Source organism: Phacochoerus africanus, chromosome 3 (assembly GCF_016906955.1).
Source record: "Phacochoerus africanus isolate WHEZ1 chromosome 3, ROS_Pafr_v1, whole genome shotgun sequence".
Lineage (NCBI taxonomy): Eukaryota > Metazoa > Chordata > Mammalia > Artiodactyla > Suidae > Phacochoerus > Phacochoerus africanus.
Window position 1 is genome coordinate 183,178,671 of NC_062546.1, and position 23,784 is coordinate 183,202,454.

Genomic DNA, 23,784 nt, shown 5'->3' on the forward strand with positions numbered 1-23,784 from the left:
GTCAGTTTCTTAACCTGCTGAGCCACAACGGGAACTCCTGAATTTATTTCATAATAGTTCATTAGTATGGCTTATAATTTGTTTTCTGAATTCTGAAAATCCAGGCTCCCAAAAAACATCAGACGATGCTTTGGAATAGTGTAAAGTGTAAAATGACAGCTCAGCAGAAGCAATAGCAATATCCGGTTTATCTTTTTCCAGAGATGTGTCTGAGCTAACTGGATTTCCTGAAATGTTAGGAGGGCGTGTGAAAACCTTGCATCCTGCAGTCCATGCTGGTAAGTGGTTGATACATTCAATTTAAAACACAAAGTAGTTTTCAGTTGCTTTGAAGAATAAACAGGAATAAGGAAAAATGACAGGTCATAAGCTCAAAAAAAAATGATCTGTGAGGTTATAGTGGTTTTGTCACATGTGCTGCTAAAGTTCATAATAGATTAGAACGTGTTTAAAGTCAGGTTTGCTTCGTTACCTGATGGATTCCTCTCCTGCTATTAATTAGTCCTGGCCTGATAACTAATTTAGAGTGTGGTATTTCCTGCTGGACCTAATAAAAATACTTAGATTTTAGAGTTGTTAAACTTTTATGATGACTCAAATTAAGAATAAAATATCATTGGAGTTCCCGTTGTGGTGCAGTGGTTAACGAATCCGACTAGGAACCGTGAGGTTGAGGGTTCCAATCCCTGGCCTTGCTTAGTGGGTTGAGGATCCGGCATTGCCGTGAGCTGTGGTGTAGGTCGAAGACGAGGCTCGGATCCAGCGTTGCTGTGGCTCCGGCGTAGGCCAGTGGCTACAGCTCCGATTTGACCCCTAGCCTGGGAACCTCCATATGCCGAGGGAGCGGCTCAAGATAAGGCAAAAAAAACCACACACACACACAAAAAAAGAAGAATAAAACATCTTAGGAGTTCTCGTTGTGGCTCAGTGGTTAACAAATCTGACTAGGAACCATGAGGTTTTGGGTTCGGTCCCTGGCCTTGCTCAGTGGGTTAAGGATCCGGCGTTGCCATGAGCTGTGGTGTAGGTTGCAGATGCAGCTCAGATCCTGCGTTGCTGTAGCTCCGTTGTAGGGTGGCGGCTACAGCTCCGGTTAGCCCCTAGCTTGGGAACCTCCATATGCCTTGTGTGTGGCCCTAGAAAAAGACAAAAAAAAAGAATAAAACATCATAGTGTAACTGACTTTCAAAGGAATTTTTTCACAATGCTTTACTTATGTTCATTCATCTGAGACAGTGAATTGCTGTGACAGTGAATTTCATAACCAAAATCATGAGAAACAGGTGTATTGATTGCTAGCTTCCTAACTACAGTAAAGTTGGCGTAATGAAGGTTCTAAGGCTAAGAATTATCTTACTAGCCATTTACTTATGAGAGCATGGAGTAATGGAACTGACAACAGTTAAGTGAAAATTCCTTTTACATTTTTCTCCTCAAGAAAAGTTATCAGGAACTGATTTTTAAGTATACCCACTAATCTTCATTTTGTATTATGTTTGGTATTCTTTATTAGGCAGTGCTAGAGGCTTTTAACTTGATTGATGGAGTCATATTGGGAAGAAATGCCTTATTTTAACTTGTTTTTTGAACCTAAGACTTCAACTTTGTTTAATTAGGAATCTTGGCTCGTAATATCCCAGAAGACAGTGCTGACATGGCCAGACTTGATTTCAGTCTTATAAGGTAAAAATTCAAAGCTGAACTTTTAATACCTTAAGGATCAAAGGCAAAGAAGCCAAACTTGGTGTCTCTCTCTTTTTTAATGGCTATACCCTGGGCATGTGAAAGTTCCTGGGCCAGGTTGTTTCCTAGCCGCCACAGTGACCAATGCTGTAACTGCAGCAGCACTGGAGCTTTTTAAAGATCAAGTTAGGGAGTTCCCGTCTTGGCTCAGCAGTAATGAACCCTACTAGTATCCATGAGGACGTGGGTTTGATCCCTGGCCTCACTCAATGAGTTAAGGATCTGGGGTTGCCATGAGCTGTGGTGTAGGTCACAGACACGGCTCGGATCTGGTGTTGCTATGGTGTAGGCCAGCAGCTACAGCTCCAGTTTGACCCCTAGCCTGGGAACTTCCATATGCCACCTGTGCGGCCCTTTAAAAAAATAAATAAGTAAATAAATAAATAAAGATCAAGTTAGCATTAGGTTTAGTTTCCTGATCACTTACTATAAACATTTATTGAAGATCTTTGTGATGTTGTACAAGGGTAAGCATTTTGATTTTGCCAAGTTTATATTACCAGAATGCATAATTAGGAGGCTGTGTTCTAAATGGTAGTATATATAAATAACTTAGTCATTTACATAATGATATTTAAAGTTCTTAATATATATGTATAGCAGCTTAATCAGATATAATTCGCATACCATCTAGTTCCCCAATTTAAAATAGATAATTCAGTAGTTTTTAGTATATTTAGAATTGTGCCGTTATGAGTTAATATTAGAATATATTCATCACCCCTACCTTAAATCCCCACCCCCCAAAAAACCCTACCCATTATCTTTCATTCTTCATTTCCCCCAATATCCTAGGCAACCGCCAGTCTATTTTCTGTCTCTGTGGATTTACACTGAACATTGCATATTAGGGAAATCATATAATATATGGTGCTTTGTGACTAGTTTCTAAGCATGTATTCAGGGTTCATCCATATTATAGCATATATCAGTAATTCATATTTTTATTGCCAAGAAAAATCTGTTGTATGGATATGCACCCATTTATCAGTTCATCAGTTGATGGATATTTGGATTGTTTCCAGTTTTGGATGTTATGAATAATGCAACTATGAACATTCATGTACAGGTTTTTGTGTGGATATGTATTTTCATTTCTCTTGGGTATATACCTGGGAATTCACCTGGGAATGGAATTTCTTGGTCATCTGGTAATTGCTCCATCTTTTGAGGAGCTACCAGACTACTTTCCAAAGTGTTTCATTAGTCTGCATTCACTCTAGCAATGTACAAGGGTTCTAATTTCTCTAAAACCTCACCTAGGATCCTTAACCTGCTGGGCCATCAAGAACTCCGTGTTTTCTTAATTTTACTTTCAGATTGTTGCTAGTGTGTGTAAGTTCAGTTGATTTTATATCCTAAAACCTTGCTGAACTCATTTACTGATTAGTACTTGTAGCTTTTTGTGGTGTTTCTGGTGTATTTTTAGGATTTACTGTATACAAGATCACGTCACATGCTAATAGAGATAGCATCACTTCTTCCTTTCCAATCTTGGAGTCTTTTATTTCTTTTTCTTTGCTAATTGACCTGACTAGAACCTCCAGTACAGTATTGCATAGAAGTGGTGAGAGTGGATATCCTTGTCTTGGTCCTGATCTTAGGGGAAAGTTCTCAGTCTTTCACCTTTAAGTATGATGGTAGGTGTGGGTTTTTAAAAGATACCATTTATCATTTGAGCAAATTCTCTCCTATTCTTAATTTTTGAGTGTTTCTATCCTGAATGGTGGGTTATTCAGTTTTGTCAGATGCTTTCTGTGCATATATTGAGATAATTTGATTGTTTTTGTCCTGTATTTTATTGGCATGTGCTATTATATTAACCGATTTATATATGTTAAGTCAGCCTTACATTCCTGGGATGAACCATATTTGGCTGCGATGTGTATCTTTTATATTTTACTGGATTTAATTTGGCAGCATTTTATTGAGGACTTTGTGGTCTGTATTCAAAAGATACTGGTCAGTATTTTTCTTGTGACATTTTGTCTGGTTTTAGTATCAGAGTTATAAGTATTTGGAAGTGTCCCCCCCTTCTTCGTGTTTTTTTTTTTCCTAATTAGTTTTTATCAGTTGTACTTCTTTCCCTGGGGAACCTGCTCACATAGCTCCTTACATTGCAGCCCTAGCCCTGTCTGTTTCACTGGTTGTGAATTTTAGATCAGGACTATCATTAAAATTGTTTTTGGTCTTCCTATTACCATTTTTGTGTATGATCTCTCCTAAGACACAGCAAATACTTCACCCTTACTATACTTCATCATTGTAAACAATCTATTGGAAATACAATATAAAATCTAGTTTTTTAGATAGCAGTGATCACATTCCAAAATGAGGATGTTATGTGTAGCCTTGTTTTTGTTTTTTGCTTTTGTTTTCTTTTTTTTTTTTTTAGGGCTGCATCTGTGGCATATGGAGGTTCTGAGACTAGGGGTAGAATCAGAGCCACAGCTACTGGCCTACACCACAGCCACAGCAACATGGGATCTGAGCCACATCTGCAACCTACACTACGGCTCACGGCAACCCTGGATCCCCGACACATTGAACAAGGCCAGGGATCGAACCCACATCCTCGTGGATACTAGTCAGATTCATTTTCACTGCACCACAGTGGGAACTCTGGTAGCCTTGTATTTTATTTATGTATTTATTTATTTATTTATTGTCTTTTTAGGGCCACACCTGTGGCATATAGAGGTTCCCAGGCTAGGGGTCAAATCAGAGCTGTAGCCACTGGCCCATGCCACAGCCCCGGCAATGCCAGATCTGAGCCACGTCTGTGACCTACACCACAGCTCACGGCAACACTAGATCCTTAACCCACTGATCAAGGCCAGGGATCAAACCTCGTCCTCATGGGTACTAGTCAGATTCATTTCCAATGATCCACGATGGGAACTCTGCCTTATATTTTGTATTTTATTATGTATTTATGTATGTATTATATGTTCTATATTATTTATTTTATATTTTATAATGTATTTATATTGAAAACTTTTTTTTTTTAATTTTGATGGTTTTATAGTATCATGGATAGCAAAGGTTTCCCAAGCAGCAGCATTGCAGTGTGATTCGGAGGGAATGTGTATTGAGAACATTTGCTGACTGCAGCCACTTCTGTTTACCCCTGCTCTTGAAACATTGAGAGGTCCTGAGGTTTCAATGAAACCCTTTAGAACTTTAAAATGTCAAGCTCACAGTTTATATTTTCAGTCGTTAGGGGTTTGGGTCTTGTTAATAGCTACTGACGTGTGAACCATGTAAATTTGAGTTTTTAGTGACAGCTAAATTCCTCCTTGTTTTAGAGTTGTCGTTTGTAATCTGTATCCCTTTATGAAGACAGTGGCTTCTCCAGATGTAACTCTTGAAGAGGCTGTTGAACAGATTGATATTGGTAAGTTAGAAAAGCTGTATTTGAAGACTGCCAGAGGAGAAAACCATTTACATTTTAAATGAGATTACTTTTTTTTTTTTAAGTATAGTTGTTTTACGGTGTGGTACCAATTTCTGTTGTACAGCAAAGTGACTCAGTCATACATACATACATATATATATAAATATATATATACATCTTTTTTTATATTATTTCCCATTCATGGTCTGTCCCAGGAGATTGGATATAGTTCCCTGTGCTGTACAGCAGGAACTTGTTGCTTATTCAGTTTAAATGTAGTAGTTCGCATGAGATTATGTTTTGATGTTCACTGCTGGAAGAGAAAAGAGATACTCCTCCCAGATAGTTGTAGGATGACTGTAATTCATTTAGACTTCCTAAGCTGTTTCTCTATGTAGAGATTCATCTGGCTAATTTTTCTTTCATTTTTATTTTTTATTTTTTTGCTTTTTTAGGGCCGCATCTGGGCATATGAAAGTTCTTGGGCTAGGGGTCAAATAGAAGCAGAGCTGCCAGCCTACACCACAGCAAAATGGGATCTGAGCCTCATCTTCGACCCACACCACAGCTCACAGCAACGCTGGATCCTTAACCCACTGATCGAGGCCAGGGTTCGAACCCACATCCTCATGGATACTAGTCGGGTTCCTTGGCACTGAGCTGCAATGGGAATTCCCATTTCTTTTATATTTTTTTAAAGCAAGAATTATGGTAGAAGTATGTGTACAGTGACTTTATTTGAAGAATGTTAAACTGATCTGAAAATGCAAATTCTCTTGTTCTTCAAAGGTGGGGTAACCTTGCTGAGAGCAGCAGCCAAAAATCACGCTCGAGTGACAGTAGTGTGTGAACCGGAGGACTACGCGGCTGTGTCCTCGGAGATGCAGGGCTCTAACAGCAAAGACACATCTCTGGAGACAAGACGTCAGTTAGCCTTGAAGGTGAGGGACACACTCTTTTTTTTTCCTTGATTTCCCCCCCCCCCGCCGGCCACTCCCACAGCATGTGGTAGTTCCTAGGCCAGGATCATAGCCATGCCAAAGCAGTGACAGTGCCAGATCCTTAACCTCCTGAGCCACAAGGAAACCCTGGGACACACTTTTATCTAGTACAGTATTTGCAAAAACCAAAAAGTACTCAGTTTTCACCAAATTGCATCACCCACCAGGGCTCTGCTACAAACTGCTATGTTTTTGTTATAAATGCAGAGACTGGATTCTCTTGTGGAGCATGGGTTAAGGATCCAGTGTTGTCATTGCAGTGGCTTGGGTTGCTGCTATCGCATGGGTTTGATTCCTGGCCCAGGAACTTCCACACACCATGGGTTACAGGCCAAAAATAATAAATAAGTAGGTCTCAACTGCAGCTCGGATCTGATCCCTGGCCCAGGAATTTCATATGCTGCAGGGCAGCCCGAAAAGAAAAACGAAAAAGAATTAAAGAGAAATAGAAAGGAACTAATTCTTTTCAGTCCTGATTCTGGTCAGTATTATTTGGTGTCATTCCTGCACAGGCGTGTGCAGAGTGGAGGGTGTGGTTTGGCATATACTACTTGAAACCAATTTACCTCACTTTGGGGGATACGGCGGGTATATCACACAACTAAACTCTCTTTCTAGGCTTTCACTCATACAGCACAATATGACGAAGCAATTTCAGATTACTTCAGGAAAGAGTATGGTAAAGGAATATCTCAGATGCCCTTGAGGTATGGAATGAACCCTCATCAAACTCCTGCCCAGTTATATACCCTGAAGCCCAAGCTTCCCATCACAGGTAAAGGCAGAGTGTTATGTGTCTGGATGTGTATTGTGATTCACTTTTAGAAGATAAAGTAAATTACGTAATAGCTCTTAATAGCTGTCTGAAGATTGAGATGCCCAGGGGACGTGGGAACCAAAAATACTGAAGTAATCTGGGGTCAAGTGAGGCCAAGTTGGAGATACAGATTGGAATGTCTTTGGCATGTGGGTGATTTTGAAGATGAAGGTCAGGATGGGATGGCCTGGATTTCGTAGGAGAGGGTCAGGACCAAGCCTTACGGTAGCAATGAAGGAACCCGCAGGGGAAAACCTGAAGAGTTTCAACCGGTTGGAATGCTGCCGAGAGCAGTGGCTGTTTGATTTGTGAATGTTAACCAGAAGCAGTTTCCTTGGAATGATGGCTCTGGAAGCCCAGTTGAAATGGCCAGAATAGGAATATGAGATTAGGAAATATAACTGATAAGATTTGAACAGAGAAATTAATCAGGACTTAGAGGTTTTTAGAGTTATGAGAAGGTTTCCCAGCTTTTTGTTCTATTTTGTTGTTAAAGTGATAGAAGGGAGAGTGTGTGAAGGCCATGGAGGTGAGGTTTGGTGGGGAGGCAGGGTGGCCCTGGGCGAGAGCGCAGAGCACCCACGATGGTGCCTTTGGTGGTGGGGATATGTGGGTGGTCCTGTCTGCTACTCTTTACCCCTGTCACCAACCATGGGAGAGGAGGGGTGGGAACAGTGTCGGAGGTTTGAGGAATATTTAAAGTACTCTTTCCCTTCCCTTCACATTCAGTGGAGCAGCAAGTTCTATTGCTATTTTATCTCAGATGTATTTTGAATCTTTTCTAATACTACCGAGGCCCCATACCCAACCCGAGAGAGAGAGAGTGTGTGTGTGTGTGTGTGTGCGTGCGCGCATGCATGCACTCGCACATGCAATCTTAATGACTGGTTTTCTTGTAATTGGAAACAAGAGTCCTGTTTGTTTCAAATATTTAGTAGATTAAACAACTTTAAACATTTCTCTGTAGTGCTTTCTCTTATGTCTAGAGTTGTTAGTATCTTTGATAAATTTAAAGGAGTTACTGTAACTCTGAGATGTTTCAGAGCCAAGTTTTCTCTCACTTATCATAATTAGCCTAAACCATCTAAAGAAAGGGAGATGGAGTTTTACCTAAGGTGTCTCATTTAAATTTTGCATAATGGGAGTACACTTCGTGGCTCAGCAGAAACAACCTAACTAGCATCCGTGAGGACGCAGGTTTGATCCCTGGCCTCTCTCAGTAGGTTAAGGATCTGGTGTTGCTGTGAGCTGTTGTGTAGGTTGAAGACATGACGTGGATCTGGCATTGCTTTGGCATAGGCTGGTGGCTACCGCCCCGATTCGACCCTTAGCCTGGGAATCTCCATATGCCTCAGGTTTGGCCCTTAAAATTAAAAAAAAAAAAAAAATTGCATGATGTATGTCCTATAGCGTATTTTACTTTTGTTGTCATTATATATTGCCTAATCGTTTCTTCTCTGCCTCTCCCATAAGCTCCATTAGAACAGTGATTTTTGTTGAATGAGGGAATTTTTTTCTCCAGGTAATTTTATTAAAAGACATTTATTTTTAGAGCAGTTTTAGATTTACCAAAAATTTTCACAAACATACAGAGAATTCTCATGTTCCCTCCACCCCTATTTTCCCTCTTAACAGCCTGCATTATGCATTTGTTACAACTGATGAACCAATATTAGTTCATTATTATTACCTAAAGTCCATCATTTAGGTTTACATTCACTCTTCGTGTTTTACATTCTACAGGTTTGGGCAAATGTATATGATGTACTCCCTGTGATAATATCCTGCACAAGGAGTTCCTTTTGTGACTCAGTGCAAGCAAATCTGACTAGTATTCATGAGGACTCGGGTTCAATCACTGGCCTCACTCAGTGGGTTAAGGATCTGGCATTGTTATGAGCCATGGCTCAGATCTGGTGTTGCTGTGCCTGTGGCATATGCTGGCAGCTACAGCTCTAATTCGGTTCCTAGCCTGGGAACTTCCATATACCACAGGCACAACCTTAAAAAAAAAAAAAAAAATTCCCTCCCTTCCATCTCCCCACACCCTTGGCAACCACTGGTCTTTTTTTCAAATGTCATATAGTTGAAAACTAAATTTAGTAAGTAGTCTTTTCAAACTGGGACTGACTTCTTTCCTTAGCAGCATGCATTTAAGGTTCCTCTGTGTCTTTTGGTCACTCATTTCTTATTGCTGAGTAGTATTTCGTTGTGTGTGGATGTATCACAGTTTGCTTATCCACTCACCTATTGAAGAGCATCAAAAATAGAAGTTCGATTTTTGGCAGTTTGTGAATAAAGCTTTTATAAACATTTGTGTACATGTTTTTGTGTGGACACAGATTTTCAACTCACTTGGGTAAAATGCATAATATTTTCTATTGTATAGTTTTATTGCCTATTTTGTTTCATTTCTTCTTCTTTTTAGGGCCTTATCCACTGTATGTGGAAGTTCCCAGGCTAGGGGTCGAATTGGAACTGTAGGTGCTGTCCTGTGCCACAGCAGCACCAGATCTGAGCCGAGGCTGCGACCTCCACTGCAGCTCACGGCAATGCTGGATCCTTAACCCACTGAGCAAGACCAGGGATCAAACCCACATCCTCATGGACACTAGTTGTGTTCTTTACTGCTGAGCCACTATGGGAACTCCATTTTGTTTCCTTTCTAACTCCTCTCATAAGCTCCATGATGAGAGTAATTTGGGGAGGGACTGTTTTATTCACTGATGATATCCAAAGTTCCTAGAATAGTGCCTAGCATTAGAGTGGGCACTCAGCATATATTGGCAAGGTTTTGGTTTTAAAAGTATCTGCTATCCAAGATACACACAAAGGAAATGAAGTTATAAAGTTGTTTTTTGTTAGTGCCCACTATTTTTTTTGTATACTTATAGTATCCTTAAAGCATATGTAGTATAGTATATTTAAAGTATACTTTATATACTTATAGATAAATGTTTAATTTACAAAAGGTCTTGGGCTTCTGAAAAGTCCTGCCCTTGTTGGGAAAATAGACATTGAAAGGTCGTAGTCTCCTTTTTAACTGCATTTCAACTTTAGGCTAAGCTCCTGAGTCTAGCATAAAAGAAGAAAAAGGAGTTCCTGTCGTGGCGCAGTGGAAATGAATCCAACTAGGAACCATGAGGTTGTGGGTTCAATCCCTGGCCTCGCTCAGTGGGTTAAGGATCTGGTGTTGCCATTAGCTGTGGTGTAGGTCACAGACACAGCTCGGATCCCAGGTTGCCATGGTTCTGGTGCAGGCCGGCAGCAACAGCTCTGATTAGACACCTAGCCTGGGAACCTCCATATGCCACAGGTATGACCCTCAAAAGACAAAAGACACAAATAAATAAAAGAAGAAAAACCCAACACATAAGTTTTTTCCCTACATGTCTCACCCACTAAACTCTTACTAAAGTTTATAATGTTCCTTAAATTGACAAGATTTACAACTTAAATTTTTTTTTTTGTCTTTTTGCTATTTCTTGGGCCGCTCCCGCGGCATATGGAGGTTCCCAAGCTAGGGGTTGAATCGGAGCTGTAGCCACCGGCCTACACCAGAGCCACAGCAACACAGGATCCGAGCCGTGTCTGCAACCTACACCACAGCTCACGGCAACACCGGATCGTTAACCCACTGAGCAAGGGCAGGGACCGAACCCGCAACCTCATGGTTCCTAGTCGGATTCGTTAACCACTGCGCCACGACGGGAACTCCACAACTTAAACTTTTTTTTTTTTTTTGTCTTTTTTGTTGTTGTTGTTGTTGTTGCTATTTCTTGGGCCGCTCCCGCGGCATATGGAGGTTCCCAGGCTAGGGGTTGAATCGGAGCTGTAGCCACCGGCCTACGCCAGAGCCACAGCAACGTGGGATCCGAGCCGCGTCTGCAACCTACACCACAGCTCACGGCAACGCTGGATCGTTAACCCACTGAGCAAGGGCAGGGACCGAACCCGCAACCTCATGGTTCCTAGTCGGATTCGTTAACCACTGCGCCACGACGGGAACTCCAAATTTTTTATACTATAAGTTTTACACTAAAATTGCTGCAGTTGTTTGATCTTTGTTCTCTACTGAAGTGGATCACTTATGGTCACTAGTCATACTGTTTTCCCTTTCCTGAATTCTCTGCTGATTTATAAATTGGCTGGATTTGATCCACCAGTGCTGTGTGTGCACATGTTTGTTTTGGTAAGATTGGCTCAGGCTTGGGTGCTTTATTCACTTGTTTATCAAGTTCTTATATGTTTGTATATACCCGTTTGCCTTCTGATTATACTTGAAACATATTTGTGTGGACTTGATTTTTTTCCTAGAAATATACATATCTGAATCTGACCTTGTTAACCTTGCTTGTTAATGTGTGTATATGTTTTTATTATATATAGTGCTGAATGGAGCTCCTGGATTTATAAACTTGTGTGATGCTTTAAATGCCTGGCAGCTGGTGAAGGAACTCAAAGAAGCTTTAGGCATTGCAGCTGCTGCCTCTTTCAAACATGTCAGCCCAGCAGGTAAAGCATTGTACCCTGGGATTCTCCAAAACTGCTCAAAATAAAATTTTTTGTGTGTCTTTAGGACCCCACCTGTGGAATATTGAGGTTCCCAGACTAGGAGTCGAATTGGGCCTGTAGCTGCTGACCTATACCACAGCCACAGCAACCTGGGATCCGAGCTGCATCTGTGACCTACACAACAGCTCATGGCAGCGCCAGATCCTTAACCATTGAGCGAGGCCAGGGATCAAACCCATATTCTCATGGGTTCGTTAACCTCTGAGCCACGAAAGGAATTCCAAAATGCACTTTTTAAACTTTTTTGAATTCTGACAAGAATCTAAAACAAATATGGGGAGTTCCCATCGTGGCTTAGTGGTAAGGAACCTGAACCTGACTAGTATCCATGAAGATGTGGGTTTGATTCTTCCCTGGCCCACTCAGTGGGCTAAGGATCTGGCATTGCCATAAGCTGTGGTGTAGGTCACAGGTGTGGCTTGGATCTGGCAGATCTTGCATTGCTGTGGCTATGTCGTAGGCCGGCAGCTATAGCTCTGATTCAACCCCTAACCTGGGAACTTGCCTATCCACACATACAGCCCTCCCCCCAAAAAAATAAAAATAAAAAATAGCAAAGCAAATACAAGCATTTTGTGAAGTCTGAAATCACTCTGTTAATAATATCAGTGTGGTAACTGGATAAACTCTGCTGACAATAATATATGTACATATATTTACACATATATAATGTATAACTTTGAGATAGGAAGGTCAGGTAATTGGCTTTTTTGTTTTTCTATTTTTTATAGTGGAAACGTGTTAGAATGTAAAAATGATATTGTTTACTGCATTGACTAAAAATAAATGTTTTTCTACATGGTTGAAATATAGCTGAGTAGACATGAGGTTGTTTTTATGACATTTTAACTTTTCATGGCCATTGCATGAGAGACCTTTTTGCTACTAAATTTAAGTCAACTTTACAACATAGCTATGTATTTTATCTGCTGATAGTTCAACACATAATTAGTTCTCAGATATTTTTTGGATGTTAGAACAATGGGAGCAGCAGGGAAATAAACAGGTGTGTGATATCAACAGGACAGAGTGTCGGTATTGAGGTAGCTTCTTCATACCCCTGGTGTCAGCAATGGGCAGCTCTGTTATCACCCTCCCCTACAGCTCTGTTTTTGGTGTTTAATTACCTAACCAAGCGGATTTTCTGGGCACAGGCACTAGAAATTATGCTGCATAAACTAGATGTTTAGAAAAACGCTGTCTTGATTTAGAAATTGACAAGTAATAACTTGAGGTTTTTTGGTTTATTTATGGTTTTCTCTACCAGGCGCTGCTGTTGGAATTCCACTCAGTGAAGATGAAGCCAAAGTCTGCATGGTCCATGATCTGTATAAAACCCTCACTCCTGTATCCACTGCATATGCACGAGCAAGAGGTCAGAAAAATAATTGTTACTTGTTTTTGTTTTTGGTTTTTTTTGAGCAAAAAACAATATTTTATCTTAAAGTAGTAATATCCTTCGTTTCATTGTTAGATCTCAAATTATTTTAATTTGTTTTTCATTAATCCTTAAAAATGACTATGTGAGAGCCTTGGAATAAATTTGTTTATAAAAGCGTATATTAGTATTTTAATGTGATGAAGGGGAGCCCAATTGGAATTTGTTGCATAAATTTCAGTTTAGGCTATTGAATGCATTTGCATTGCTTAATTTAAATTGTATGGTTATTTAAGTACATTGGATTTGGTTAAAGTTATATAACTAGAAATATCTGATCCTGAGTTTAATAACCTGTGAATGTTATTGTAACATTAATGGGAGATTATTGAGGAACTTTACCTTTTACAACAAAGGTTAGCAAACTATGGCTCATGGGCTAAATCCAGCCCATCACCTATCTTTATAAATATAGTTCGATTAGAACAGGGCCTTGTCCCTTTGTTTTGTCACTGGCTGATTTCTAACCACAACTTCAGAGTGGAAATAGGGACCATGCGGCTGCAAAGCTTAAAAATATTTGCTATCAGGCCCTTTACAGAAAGCTTACTGACTACTGCTCTAGAGGGTAACATTAAAGAGTATTGATTGCTTACTGATGATTTCACTTACGTGACTTATTAATCTAAAATTAAAGTTAGATTTTATATGATCATGTTGGGTTTTTTTGAACATTATCTTTTCCTGTGGAAGGATAATCTGTGATAAATACCACGTTTTAATTTTTATTTTCAGGAGCTGATAGGATGTCTTCCTTTGGTGACTTTGTTGCATTATCTGATGTTTGCGATGTCCCCACTGCCAAAATTATCTCCAGAGAGGTTAGTGAACATTCTGTATCTTGATCCATACATAACCAAGTCGAGGTTTATTTGTTCATGGTGTCCATTGAAACCGTAACCTGTAGTATTTGTATATGGCTATTAATAAAGTTTTATATATTCTTTTAAATTTTCTAGTAGCCTTTATCTTAATGCCAAAGTTATTACTTCTGAAAATCAGAGGATGTCAGCTTATATGGTGATAGAATAAAGAACCTTGCTGTAAATATTAGGTCTGTAGTGAAAGAGACTACATACGATGGGGAAAATTACTAACTACTCGGAAGAACTAACCACTATCAATTGAGTACCAAACAAGCACTCCAAGATGTAGAGGTGGTACTGTTGGGGGTGGGGAGATAGAAAAAATGAAGATAGCTCAGATAGCTTGGAGGGAAACAAATAGTCAGCAATTAAGGCTAATAGGGCCTCAGGCTTGACAATATTTAGTTGCTTTAGGATTCTTACCATCACCCCTGCCAACTCCAGGTGCAGTGGAGTTGGAATGCTGCATTCTAGGTTTTATAGCACAAGGCTTTGGGGTATGAGCTATGACTTTTTATCTTTAGCTATAATATGTTAACTCTCTGGTTTCCTTTGACTCATTTGCTTGCCTGCCTTGCCTCAGATCATTTGACCAGGTTCTGGGACTAGAATACTTTTTCTAGTATAAAACCACCCCATGAGCAGAATAGCAAAAATCATTTTTCTTCCTAAGGAACGTGTATTACAGTGTATCTTTCGTATATTCTTAGTTAAAATTGAAACAAACTACCAAAAGCACAGCCAATGAGGTAAGATCAGCTGTAGACAGCTATATCCTAGCATAGACTTATCTTTTCCAAGTATTGGGTTCATATTATCTAGTGGAGGTAGAAACCAGAAACTGCTACTGCATTATTTATGACAGAAAATTGTCTATAGATTGGTTAAGAATCATTCTCTAATCTTTAAAGATAGAAATTCATATTTAATATGTATATAGGTATCTGATGGTATTGTTGCCCCGGGATATGACGATGAAGCTTTGAAAATACTTTCTAAAAAGAAAAATGGGAACTACTGTGTTCTTCAGGTTAGTGCACTTCATGTTGAAACAGTGATTTGCTCTTGTATTTTGTCTTTTATGCTGATACCCTTCTAATTTATCCTTATTTACTACAATTTCTTTATCCTTAATCCTGCAAATTTTTAGTTTTGGAGGACTAAGATCAAGATAGCTTTCTTACCCTTAATTTTAATTTTTAAAAAAGTAATGTATGTACATGGTGGTTTTCTATTCAAAAGGCATTAAAAGTTATTTGATGACGTCTCCTCATCTTTCCCTTCTGCTTGCTGCCACTTTCTTATCTCTCCTACCTTGCCACACCTGTGGCATATGGAAGTTCCCAAGCTAAGGGTCTGATTTGAGCTGCACCTGAGGCCACAGCTACAGCAACACTGGATCCAAGCTGCATCTGCCGTCTGTGCCACAGCTTGTGCCAATGCTTCATCCTTAGTCCACTGAGTGAGGCCAGAGATAGAAACTTCATCTTCATGGAGACTTATATTGGGTTCTTAACTCACTGAGCCACAATGGGAAGTCCAAGTTACCTTTTTTTAAATAACTGATATTTTTAATTTATTGCTCATCTTTCCTGACATGCATAGCCTATACATATTTAGAAAATATTTGCATTTGCATTTCTTTTCCTTTTTTTTTCCCTTCCCAGTGAGACGCATGTACCTTGCTCCATCATTTTGGAGGTTTATCCCCCTATCTGTGTATGTTATCTAGCCAGTCTTCAGCTACTACACACACCTTGCAGTGAATAAGCTAAGGGGAGAGTCCTAAGAGTGAAATTAGGACTGGGGCACAGGCTGTGTGTATTGGTAACTTTGAATGATAGATGCTGCTCCTCTTAATGTTGTACAAACAATTTTATGTCTTAATGAGAATGTGTAAGGGTGCCTCTTTCCCAACGCCTTTGCTAGCATCAAGTATTTTACCTTTTTCATATTAATAGTTTGATGAAAATGACATCTCACTGCAGTTTTAATTTCTCATTGTGCAAGGAGTGAACACCTTTTCATGGTTAAAAGTATGTTTACTGCCCTTTTATGAACCATCTGCCAATATTCTTTGCCAGTTTTTCTAATAGATTGTTGAGTTTTTTTTCTTACTGATTTTTACAAGCTCTTATATGTTAGAGAAACTAGCCCATAGTTTAAGATTGTGCATGGATAAAAGCAGAAAGTTTTGTTTGTTTGTTTGTTTTTTTTTAGGGCTGCATCTGTGGCCTGTGGAGGTTCCCAAGCTAGGGGTTGAATCAGAGCTGTAGCTGTTGGCCTACGCCACATCAGATCCAAGCCACATCTTCCGACCTATGCCTCAGCTTACAGCAAAGTTGGATCCTTAACCCCCTGAGCAAGGCCAGGGATCAACTCACATCCTCATGGATACTAGTCAGTTCTTAACCTGCTGAGCCACAACTGGAACTCCAAGCAAAAAGTTATTTGATTTGAAAGTAGAAATCTGTAATACTGTTTTTCATAAGGTATTAATATAAAAGATCTGTGCAATCCAAATCCTGTATAAGAAGTTGTTACTCTTCATTTTAAGACACCAGTGATTGGGAGTTCCCATCGTGGCTCAGCGGAAATGAATCTGACTAGCAACCATGAGGACCCATATTTGATCCTTGGCCTTGCTCAATAGGTTAAGGATCCTTCGTTGCCGTGAGCTGTAGTGTAGGTTACGGATGTGGCTTAAATCTGGTGTTGCTGTTGCTGTGGCGTAGGCCAGTGGCTGCAGCTCTGATTCAACCCCTAGCCTGGGAACCTCCATATGCTGCAGGAATGGCCCTAAAAAGACACACACACACACACACACACACACACACACACACACACACACACAAAGACCAATAATTGTATGGTTCACCATAGATTCTGTGTCAGCTTTTCAAGGAAAGAAGGGAAAAAAAAGCCACATTAAATATAATACTTTTTAAGAAGCTACTTGACAGAAAGTTTAACCACTTAGCTGCCACTGCATTCTTCACTCCTAATCAACCATTTGGTTGTTGTCAAGAGTGGTACTTACGGCTATTAGCAGTTACTTGTTGCATGATGGAGAATGTTTTCCAAGCCCTGAGCCTGACCCTGATCGTGACTTTCAGCACCAGACAGTATTGTGTTTCAGGTGTCAAAAGAATGGTACTTTGAGAGTTTGGCTAAGTTTATACATACATGTACATAAAATTACAACAATGAAACAGTGTATTTATCTGCCTGGTTATTGACAAGTTTTGTGGGTTTTTTTTTTTTTTTTTTTGTCTTTCTTGGTCTTTTTCTAGGGCCACACCTGTGGCATATGGAGGTCCCCAGGCTAGGGGTCCAATCGGAGCTGTAGCTGCCAGCCTACGGCAGAGCCACAGCAACGCAGGATCCGAGCCGTGTCTGCGACCTCCACCACAGCTCACGGCAACGCTAGAGCCTTAACCCGCTGAGCAAGGCCAGGGATCCAACCCGCAACCTCATGGTTCCTCGTGTTCATTAACCACTGAACCATGACGGGAACTCCCATTTCAGAAATTTTATGATGCAAAGAGAAAGAGACCATTTTAGCGTGCAGGAAAATGTAAATTAAGCCTACCTGAGAGTTTGCTTGTAAGGTATAGGTATTAGTGCTTTCTAAGTCAAAGATCATTCAAAGAATAAATGAAGAAAATTGTCAAGTTTAGAAAAATACCTAGGGAGAGAGTGGTCTTATGCAGATTAATCCCATGTCTTTACTGTCTTTTCAGTTCAACATTTGGGAGAGGAAGATTGCAAAAAATGACATACTCCTTTTCAAATAACAAAGATGTAGGAGTTCTTTTGTGGTGCAGTGGGTTAAGGACCTGGCACTGCCATTGCAGTGGTTTGGGTTGTGCTGTGGCCCAGGTTTAGTCCCTGGCCCGGGAACTTTCACGTGCTGTGGACATGACAAAAAAAACAAAACATAAACTTCAAATGCTGTAACTTTTTATTTTAAGTCTTAGTAATAGATTTTTAGGAAGAAAAGGGAAAATTAAGAGGTTAATTTTTGTGACACTGCCTGTTTTTTAGCAAATCTGTTTTATATGCTATTCTTTTTTAAAAAAAACAACCTGGGAGTTCCCATCATGGCGCAGCGGAAACGAATCAGACTAGGAACCATGAAGTTGTGGGTTTGATCCCTGGCGCCTCGCTCAGTGGGTTAAGGATCTGGTATTGCTATGGCTGTGGCATAGGCCAGCAGTAACAGCTCAGATTAGACCCCTAGCCTGGGACCCTCCATATGCCACAGGTACAACCCTCAAAAGACAAAAAGACAAAAAAAAAAAGACAAAAAACCCCACAAAACTATACAGATATTGCTTTGTTATTGAAACCAAAAAGGTCTATTGGAATCACTGGTTTTTATATGTTTCATTTAAGTTATAAAACCCCATAAGGTTATAAAACCTATAAAATTTCTTGGAGCAAAACATTGATGCCTGACCATTCTACTACACACATCATTAAATGATTTTACACAAGCTTAAGTTACAAAAAATGCATTTGATTAAAATGAAACAAATTTTTTTTGGCTGTGCCCTTGGCACGTGGAAATTCCCAGGCCAGGGATCAAACCTAGTCACAGCAGCAACCCAAGCCACTGCAATAACATTGGATCCTTAACCCACTGTGCCTCAAGAGAACTCCTAAAATGAAATATTTTGTACATAAGTTAAGTAAAAAAAATTTTAAGGGTTGTAGACATATTTTTTTGCTTTGTAACTCTTTAAATTTTTATTTTCTTTAGATGGATCATTCTTACAATCCAGATGAAAATGAAGTTCGAACTCTCTTTGGTCTTCGTTTAAGCCAGAAGAGAAATAATGGTGTCATCGACAGATCATTATTTAGCAACATTGTTACCAAGAATAAAGATGTAAGTTTGAAAATATATGAACTAGATACTAGCAATTCAGTAGATCTGGGGGGTTTTTTGTTTTGTTTTTTAATTTTTATGGTTGTACCTGTGGCATATGGAAGTTCTTGGGCCTACTCGACTGCAACTGAGGCAACCCTGGATTTTTTAACCCACTGTGCCAGGCCGAGGATGGAACCCACACTTCTGCTGCAACCCGAGCCACTACAGTTGGATTCTTAACCCACTCTGCCATGGTGGGAACTCCCTCAGAAGATTGCTTTTAATATTTATAAGCTTATGCATTTATTAATGCCCATATTTAAAACCGGTTGATAGGGAAAAGCTAGCTCCCTCTGAGTTGTCAGATAAATTTGAAAGCTTAAAAAATGAATAGAAGACCATATTAGAAATTTCTGTGCATATGTATAAAGATATTTTCAATTCTGCGTAACTGGGATCATGTCTATTCTGTAACTTGACTTTTTCCCATGCACTAAGCTGCAAGTGTGTTTCTGTATCAATAAAGGTAGATCCACATCTTCATCCGAAAGGCCACATGGCAGTCCATGTGCTATGATGGATGTTTAGGTTGTTTCCATTTTCAGTCACGACTTTGCTCTGGCATTGTTTTGAGGGACATAGTCCTGGCATAATATTGATTTCTCTTTGTGTTTACAGGTATTGTATGATTTAATATGCATAGCTCCCTCTGGGTGGGACCTGATTACTATCATCTCTATTGTAAAGATCACAAAATTGTGACAGAGAGGAGACTTAAGAAATTTGCCCAGTGTTACAGTAAGGATATGAATGAGTGGTACTTGTTTTATTGAAATCTCTTAGTTGGGCCTTCAGTTTTAAAGGATGTTTTTGCTGGGTCTAATGTTTCTTGTCCTTTTTTTCCTTCAATAATTCAGATATGTAACTGACTCCATTGTTTTTTGGTTTTGCCTGCTGATATGCCTGGTATTTTTGAGTGAATGCTTGGCATCGGCTGTTGATGAAATAAAAATTCATATTTTAAGCCAAGACAAGAAAAATTTAAAGACGAAACTTATCCTCTGCCCTTTGGGCTTTTCCCTCCCCTTTAGTGTACATTGTGGACCTGCATTATGCATTAACCAGACTTCCCCAATGGCAGAAATGCCTGCCAGCCTTAAAGATCAATTTTTCTTCTTCTGGTGCCATCCATGTAACTGCTTAGAAGATAACATTCCATTTTCAATCCTGTGAGGGGTCACAGTGACCCACCACTCGCCTTGTATGTGCAGATATCTTGGGTGAACTTTATGTACAATGCCAATATTTCACTTCCCTTAAAGATAGCAACTGGGAGTTCCCTTCATGGCTCAGTGGTTAACGAATCTGACTAGCATCCGTGAGGACACAGGTTCGATCCCTGGCCTTGCTCAGTGGGTTAAGGATCCGGTGTTGCTGTGAGCAGTGGTGTAGGTCACAGGCATCACTCAGATCCAGTGTAGTTGTGGGTGTAGTGTCGGCCAGTGGCTACAGCTCTGATTTGACTCCTAGCCTGGGAACCTCCGTATGCCGCGGGTGTGGCCCTAAATTTAAAAATAAATAAATAAATAAATAAAAGATAGCAACTGGTTCAGAAAAAAATGCATCAGCCAACCTGGGGTGATACTGGGACACACCTAATGAAAGTTCTTCACTTAAATCCTTACTTATGACCTTATTAATGGTACTTGTATTATTACTGTTTCACAAGATTATTGTTTTTCGCATTACTCCATGTGTGGCTGAGCCTCTGATAAAAATAAGGATGACTAGGCGACTTAAAATGATTGGTCAAATATACCCTTCTTTAAGATCAGTGATTATAATAGGGTAACTCTAGATATGGGAAGAAGCAACAAGAAGGATCCATTTCATGGATCATGACAGACTAGTAAGATAGGCGGTCCAGATGCTTTTGGTTACTGTTAATAGTCCAGTATAGCACATTGAGTGGCCTGTCAAAGAAATCCTTACCTAAACTGAATGAGCATTCCTAGCATTATGGGACAAGTTAGTCACAGAATGCTCCCCAAACCTTGATTGAAATTAAGGCCAGAACGGAAGGGATAATAAAATAAAAAATATCACCCACCATCCACTTCTGCAAGAATCACGTCATTAGCCACCACATTCACTAAAAGGAATTCAGGGTGAGGATCAGGATGAGGCACTTTGTGCGCTGGGAAAACTGGCAGAACTTGTTCTCAGATTGTTGGATGTTTTCAGATTTTGTGAACCCAGTTTCTTGCATCGTCCCCTACTTAGAAAAGCAGTAAAACCATTAACTGCAAGATATCTGTTCCTTGGGAATAGCAGTAACCTTCTACCAATTTGTATGCTTGATCACATGTACCCCTTCATTAATCACACATATATTGACTCCCCCATTATCTATTTGGAACAGTTCTCGAAGCTTTCTGAGATCCTGTCTCCTGGGTTAGAATCCTCAGGTTGCCACAGTAAAATTTTTCATTTCTGTCGTAGGTTGACTATAGATCAGGTTGTTTTGGTTTTTGTTTTTTTTTTTTTTTGTTTTTTGGCTGAAACTCCACAGGGTCTGTTTACGTTTAAGGGTCCGAATGGTGTTTTTTCCCTCCGTAGAGTTGACCTACACCTTTGGCAGACAAAGCATCTTCATCGTGGCAGGAACTGGGCTGATTTGAATTGAGCTTCAGTCTCTGTGAGGGCTGGTCTGTTTGTGGTTCACCCTGCTCTGCTGAAAGCACCAGGTGTCTGCTAGGGTTTCTCCCTGGTGAACACACTCCACTCCAGTTTTCCCCCTTCATCCACAAGACTGCCAAAGTGGAGCCCGACTCATTTACCCCTTGGGTTACTGCCCTGCAACTTGGAGGATGTCTTGAGGGGGAAGGCGTGGTCACCCTCATCTCTCCTGCTTCTTTATCTCTGGGGTCTTTGCCTCTTGCCTCCCAGTACTTGATATTTTATTTGCTCTGTGTTCACTTTTTCTGTGTATTCTTAGGGAAGGATTAGTCTCTTAAGTTATTTCTTGCAACAAAAGTGGAAAATGAGTTGACTGTTGTTTTGAGGTCTTAGTCCTGAGGCTTTAAGTAGAATGCTGAAAATGGGCTGTAAAATTTTTACCGGCGTAGTTCCGTTAATAAGCACATAATGATTAGGACTTGACCTTTGGTGACTTACTGGGTGTTCTGTAATTTTTATCTTTGCAACTTAATGGTGCCCTGAAGTAAAGGAACATGTCAGAATCAGGTAGAAATCTCTTTCAGTCCTTGGGAATCCACTTTTTTCATCAAGGCCCTGCGTTGCTGTGGTAGCAGTATTACTTTAGGCGGCTCACAGTAAAATGAGCCCCCCCCCTTTTTTAAACTTTATTAACCTGGTTGGTTAATTGATATATTTTTAAAAATACTGAAAGGATATTGATTAAGATTCCTTGGTGCCCAGGTTGGCAACCATGCCTACCTTTTGAGACTCTTCTGTAAGTTTATAGGTTTATAGTTTGTTGATTTATAGGTATTAGACTGATTAATAATTTATTAAAACTTAGAAGGTTTTGTGCCTCTGGCTGTACTCACTTGGGTGTGTTTTTTTGTTTGTTTGTTTTACAAGAATATGCTTTTAATCTCTTATCTAAATTCTTCTCTACTTGTTCATATATTTTTTAATGGAAATTTGGAAACCTAAAGATGAGAATGATGGTTTTCTCCTCCTTTATATTCCCCCCTCTCTGCTTTTAAAGCAGATTTCTGTTAATATTCCAGCCTCAAAATTAACAGCTCTTATTATTAGGTCTAGAACAGTTTCAGTCCTAAGAAAGGAGGAGAAGCATAAGGAGTATGTATTAAGTATTAATGAACATGCTTGAATTTTTTCCTCTTTTCTCATTTCTTAATACTTTAATTTGTTTGAACTTTTTGTACTGGGTTCCCTCACTCCCAGTCCCCCTTAATGTGTTTCATATTCCTTGATCTTAAAAAAAAAAAAAGACAAAAAACAAAAAAAACCCAAAAAGCATGGGAGTTCCCGTCGTGGCGCAGTGGTTAACGAATCCGACTAGGAACCATGAGGTTGCGGGTTCGGTCCCTGCCCTTGCTCAGTGGGTTAACGATCTGGCGTTGCCGTGAGCTGTGGTGTAGGTTGCAGATGCGGCTCGGATCCAGTGTTGCTGTGGCTCTGGCGTAGGCCGGTGGCTACAGCTCCGATTCGACCCCTAGCCTGGGAACCTCCATATGCTGCGGGAGCGGCTCAAGAAATGGCAAAAAAAAAAAAAAAAAAAAAAAACAACAACCATATTCCTTGATCTTAACTCCGTATACCAGAGTTGTATTTTAAGGTAGGCAGGTAAGAAGGCTGGCTTTTCTTATTAATCTTTCTTAAAATCAGAGGACTAAAATATATAGTTGGTGACTCTAAAGAGCAGTTGTAGATAGGAAAGGGTATACTAGATCAGTAGTACCTTAGAATGGTAAATTCTTAAAACATTTTAACAGTGGTTTTTAATTAAGCTTCTAATTTTTTAGTTAAAAAATAAAAATTAGCAGCTTTGATTTACTCTTCACCCCATTTCTTTCCCTACTAGAAACGTCTTGCAAAACTGAAATTCAGTATCGCACCCTTGATATCGACGTCAATAAAGTCAAGGCACAGAACACTTCTACCGTCACTACAAGGAGGCCCCTATTCCCTTTTACACACACGCGTCTCTCCTCCACTCCGTCTGTAACCTTGGGCAACCACTCATCTGTTCCCCTTTCTGTAACTTTCATTCATAGTACATTCGTGGACAGGCTTTTGTGTGAACCTGATTTCTCATTTCTCCGTTTTAGACAGGGGAGTGTATTTGCTGGGTGCTGGGTAGTATCATGGTTGTATATTTAGTTTTTTAAGAAAACTTCCATATTGTTTTCCAAAGAGGCTGCATCACTTTTTATTTTACACCAGCAATGTATGAATGATCCAGTTTCTCTGCATCCTTACCAGCTTATCAGTATAGTCATTTTCTTTTTAGAGATGTGTGTAAGCTATATCTCATGGTTTTGATTTGCATTTCCCAGTGCCTTAGTGATGGACTTTT

The 23,784-nt window shown here is 39.8% G+C and overlaps 1 protein-coding gene across 3 annotated transcripts in view; it reads left to right on the plus strand.

Annotated features, from left to right (window-relative positions):
- Nucleotides 1–23,784, plus strand: part of ATIC (5-aminoimidazole-4-carboxamide ribonucleotide formyltransferase/IMP cyclohydrolase) — a 31,482-nt gene that overhangs the window by 3,403 nt on the left and 4,295 nt on the right. For 2 of the 3 annotated variants that reach the window (XM_047773429.1, XM_047773430.1), the window contains exons 3-12: nt 202–278; nt 1,617–1,683; nt 5,052–5,140; nt 5,930–6,081; nt 6,760–6,916; nt 11,348–11,473; nt 12,801–12,908; nt 13,707–13,792; nt 14,778–14,867; nt 18,603–18,731. In XM_047773429.1, coding sequence (XP_047629385.1) covers nt 202–278; nt 1,617–1,683; nt 5,052–5,140; nt 5,930–6,081; nt 6,760–6,916; nt 11,348–11,473; nt 12,801–12,908; nt 13,707–13,792; nt 14,778–14,867; nt 18,603–18,731 — 1,081 coding nt within the window. Of the gene's footprint in view, nt 1–201; nt 279–1,616; nt 1,684–5,051; nt 5,141–5,929; nt 6,082–6,759; nt 6,917–11,347; nt 11,474–12,800; nt 12,909–13,706; nt 13,793–14,777; nt 14,868–18,602; nt 18,732–23,784 lie in introns of those variants that run through there. The other variant, XM_047773431.1, reaches the window with a different exon arrangement.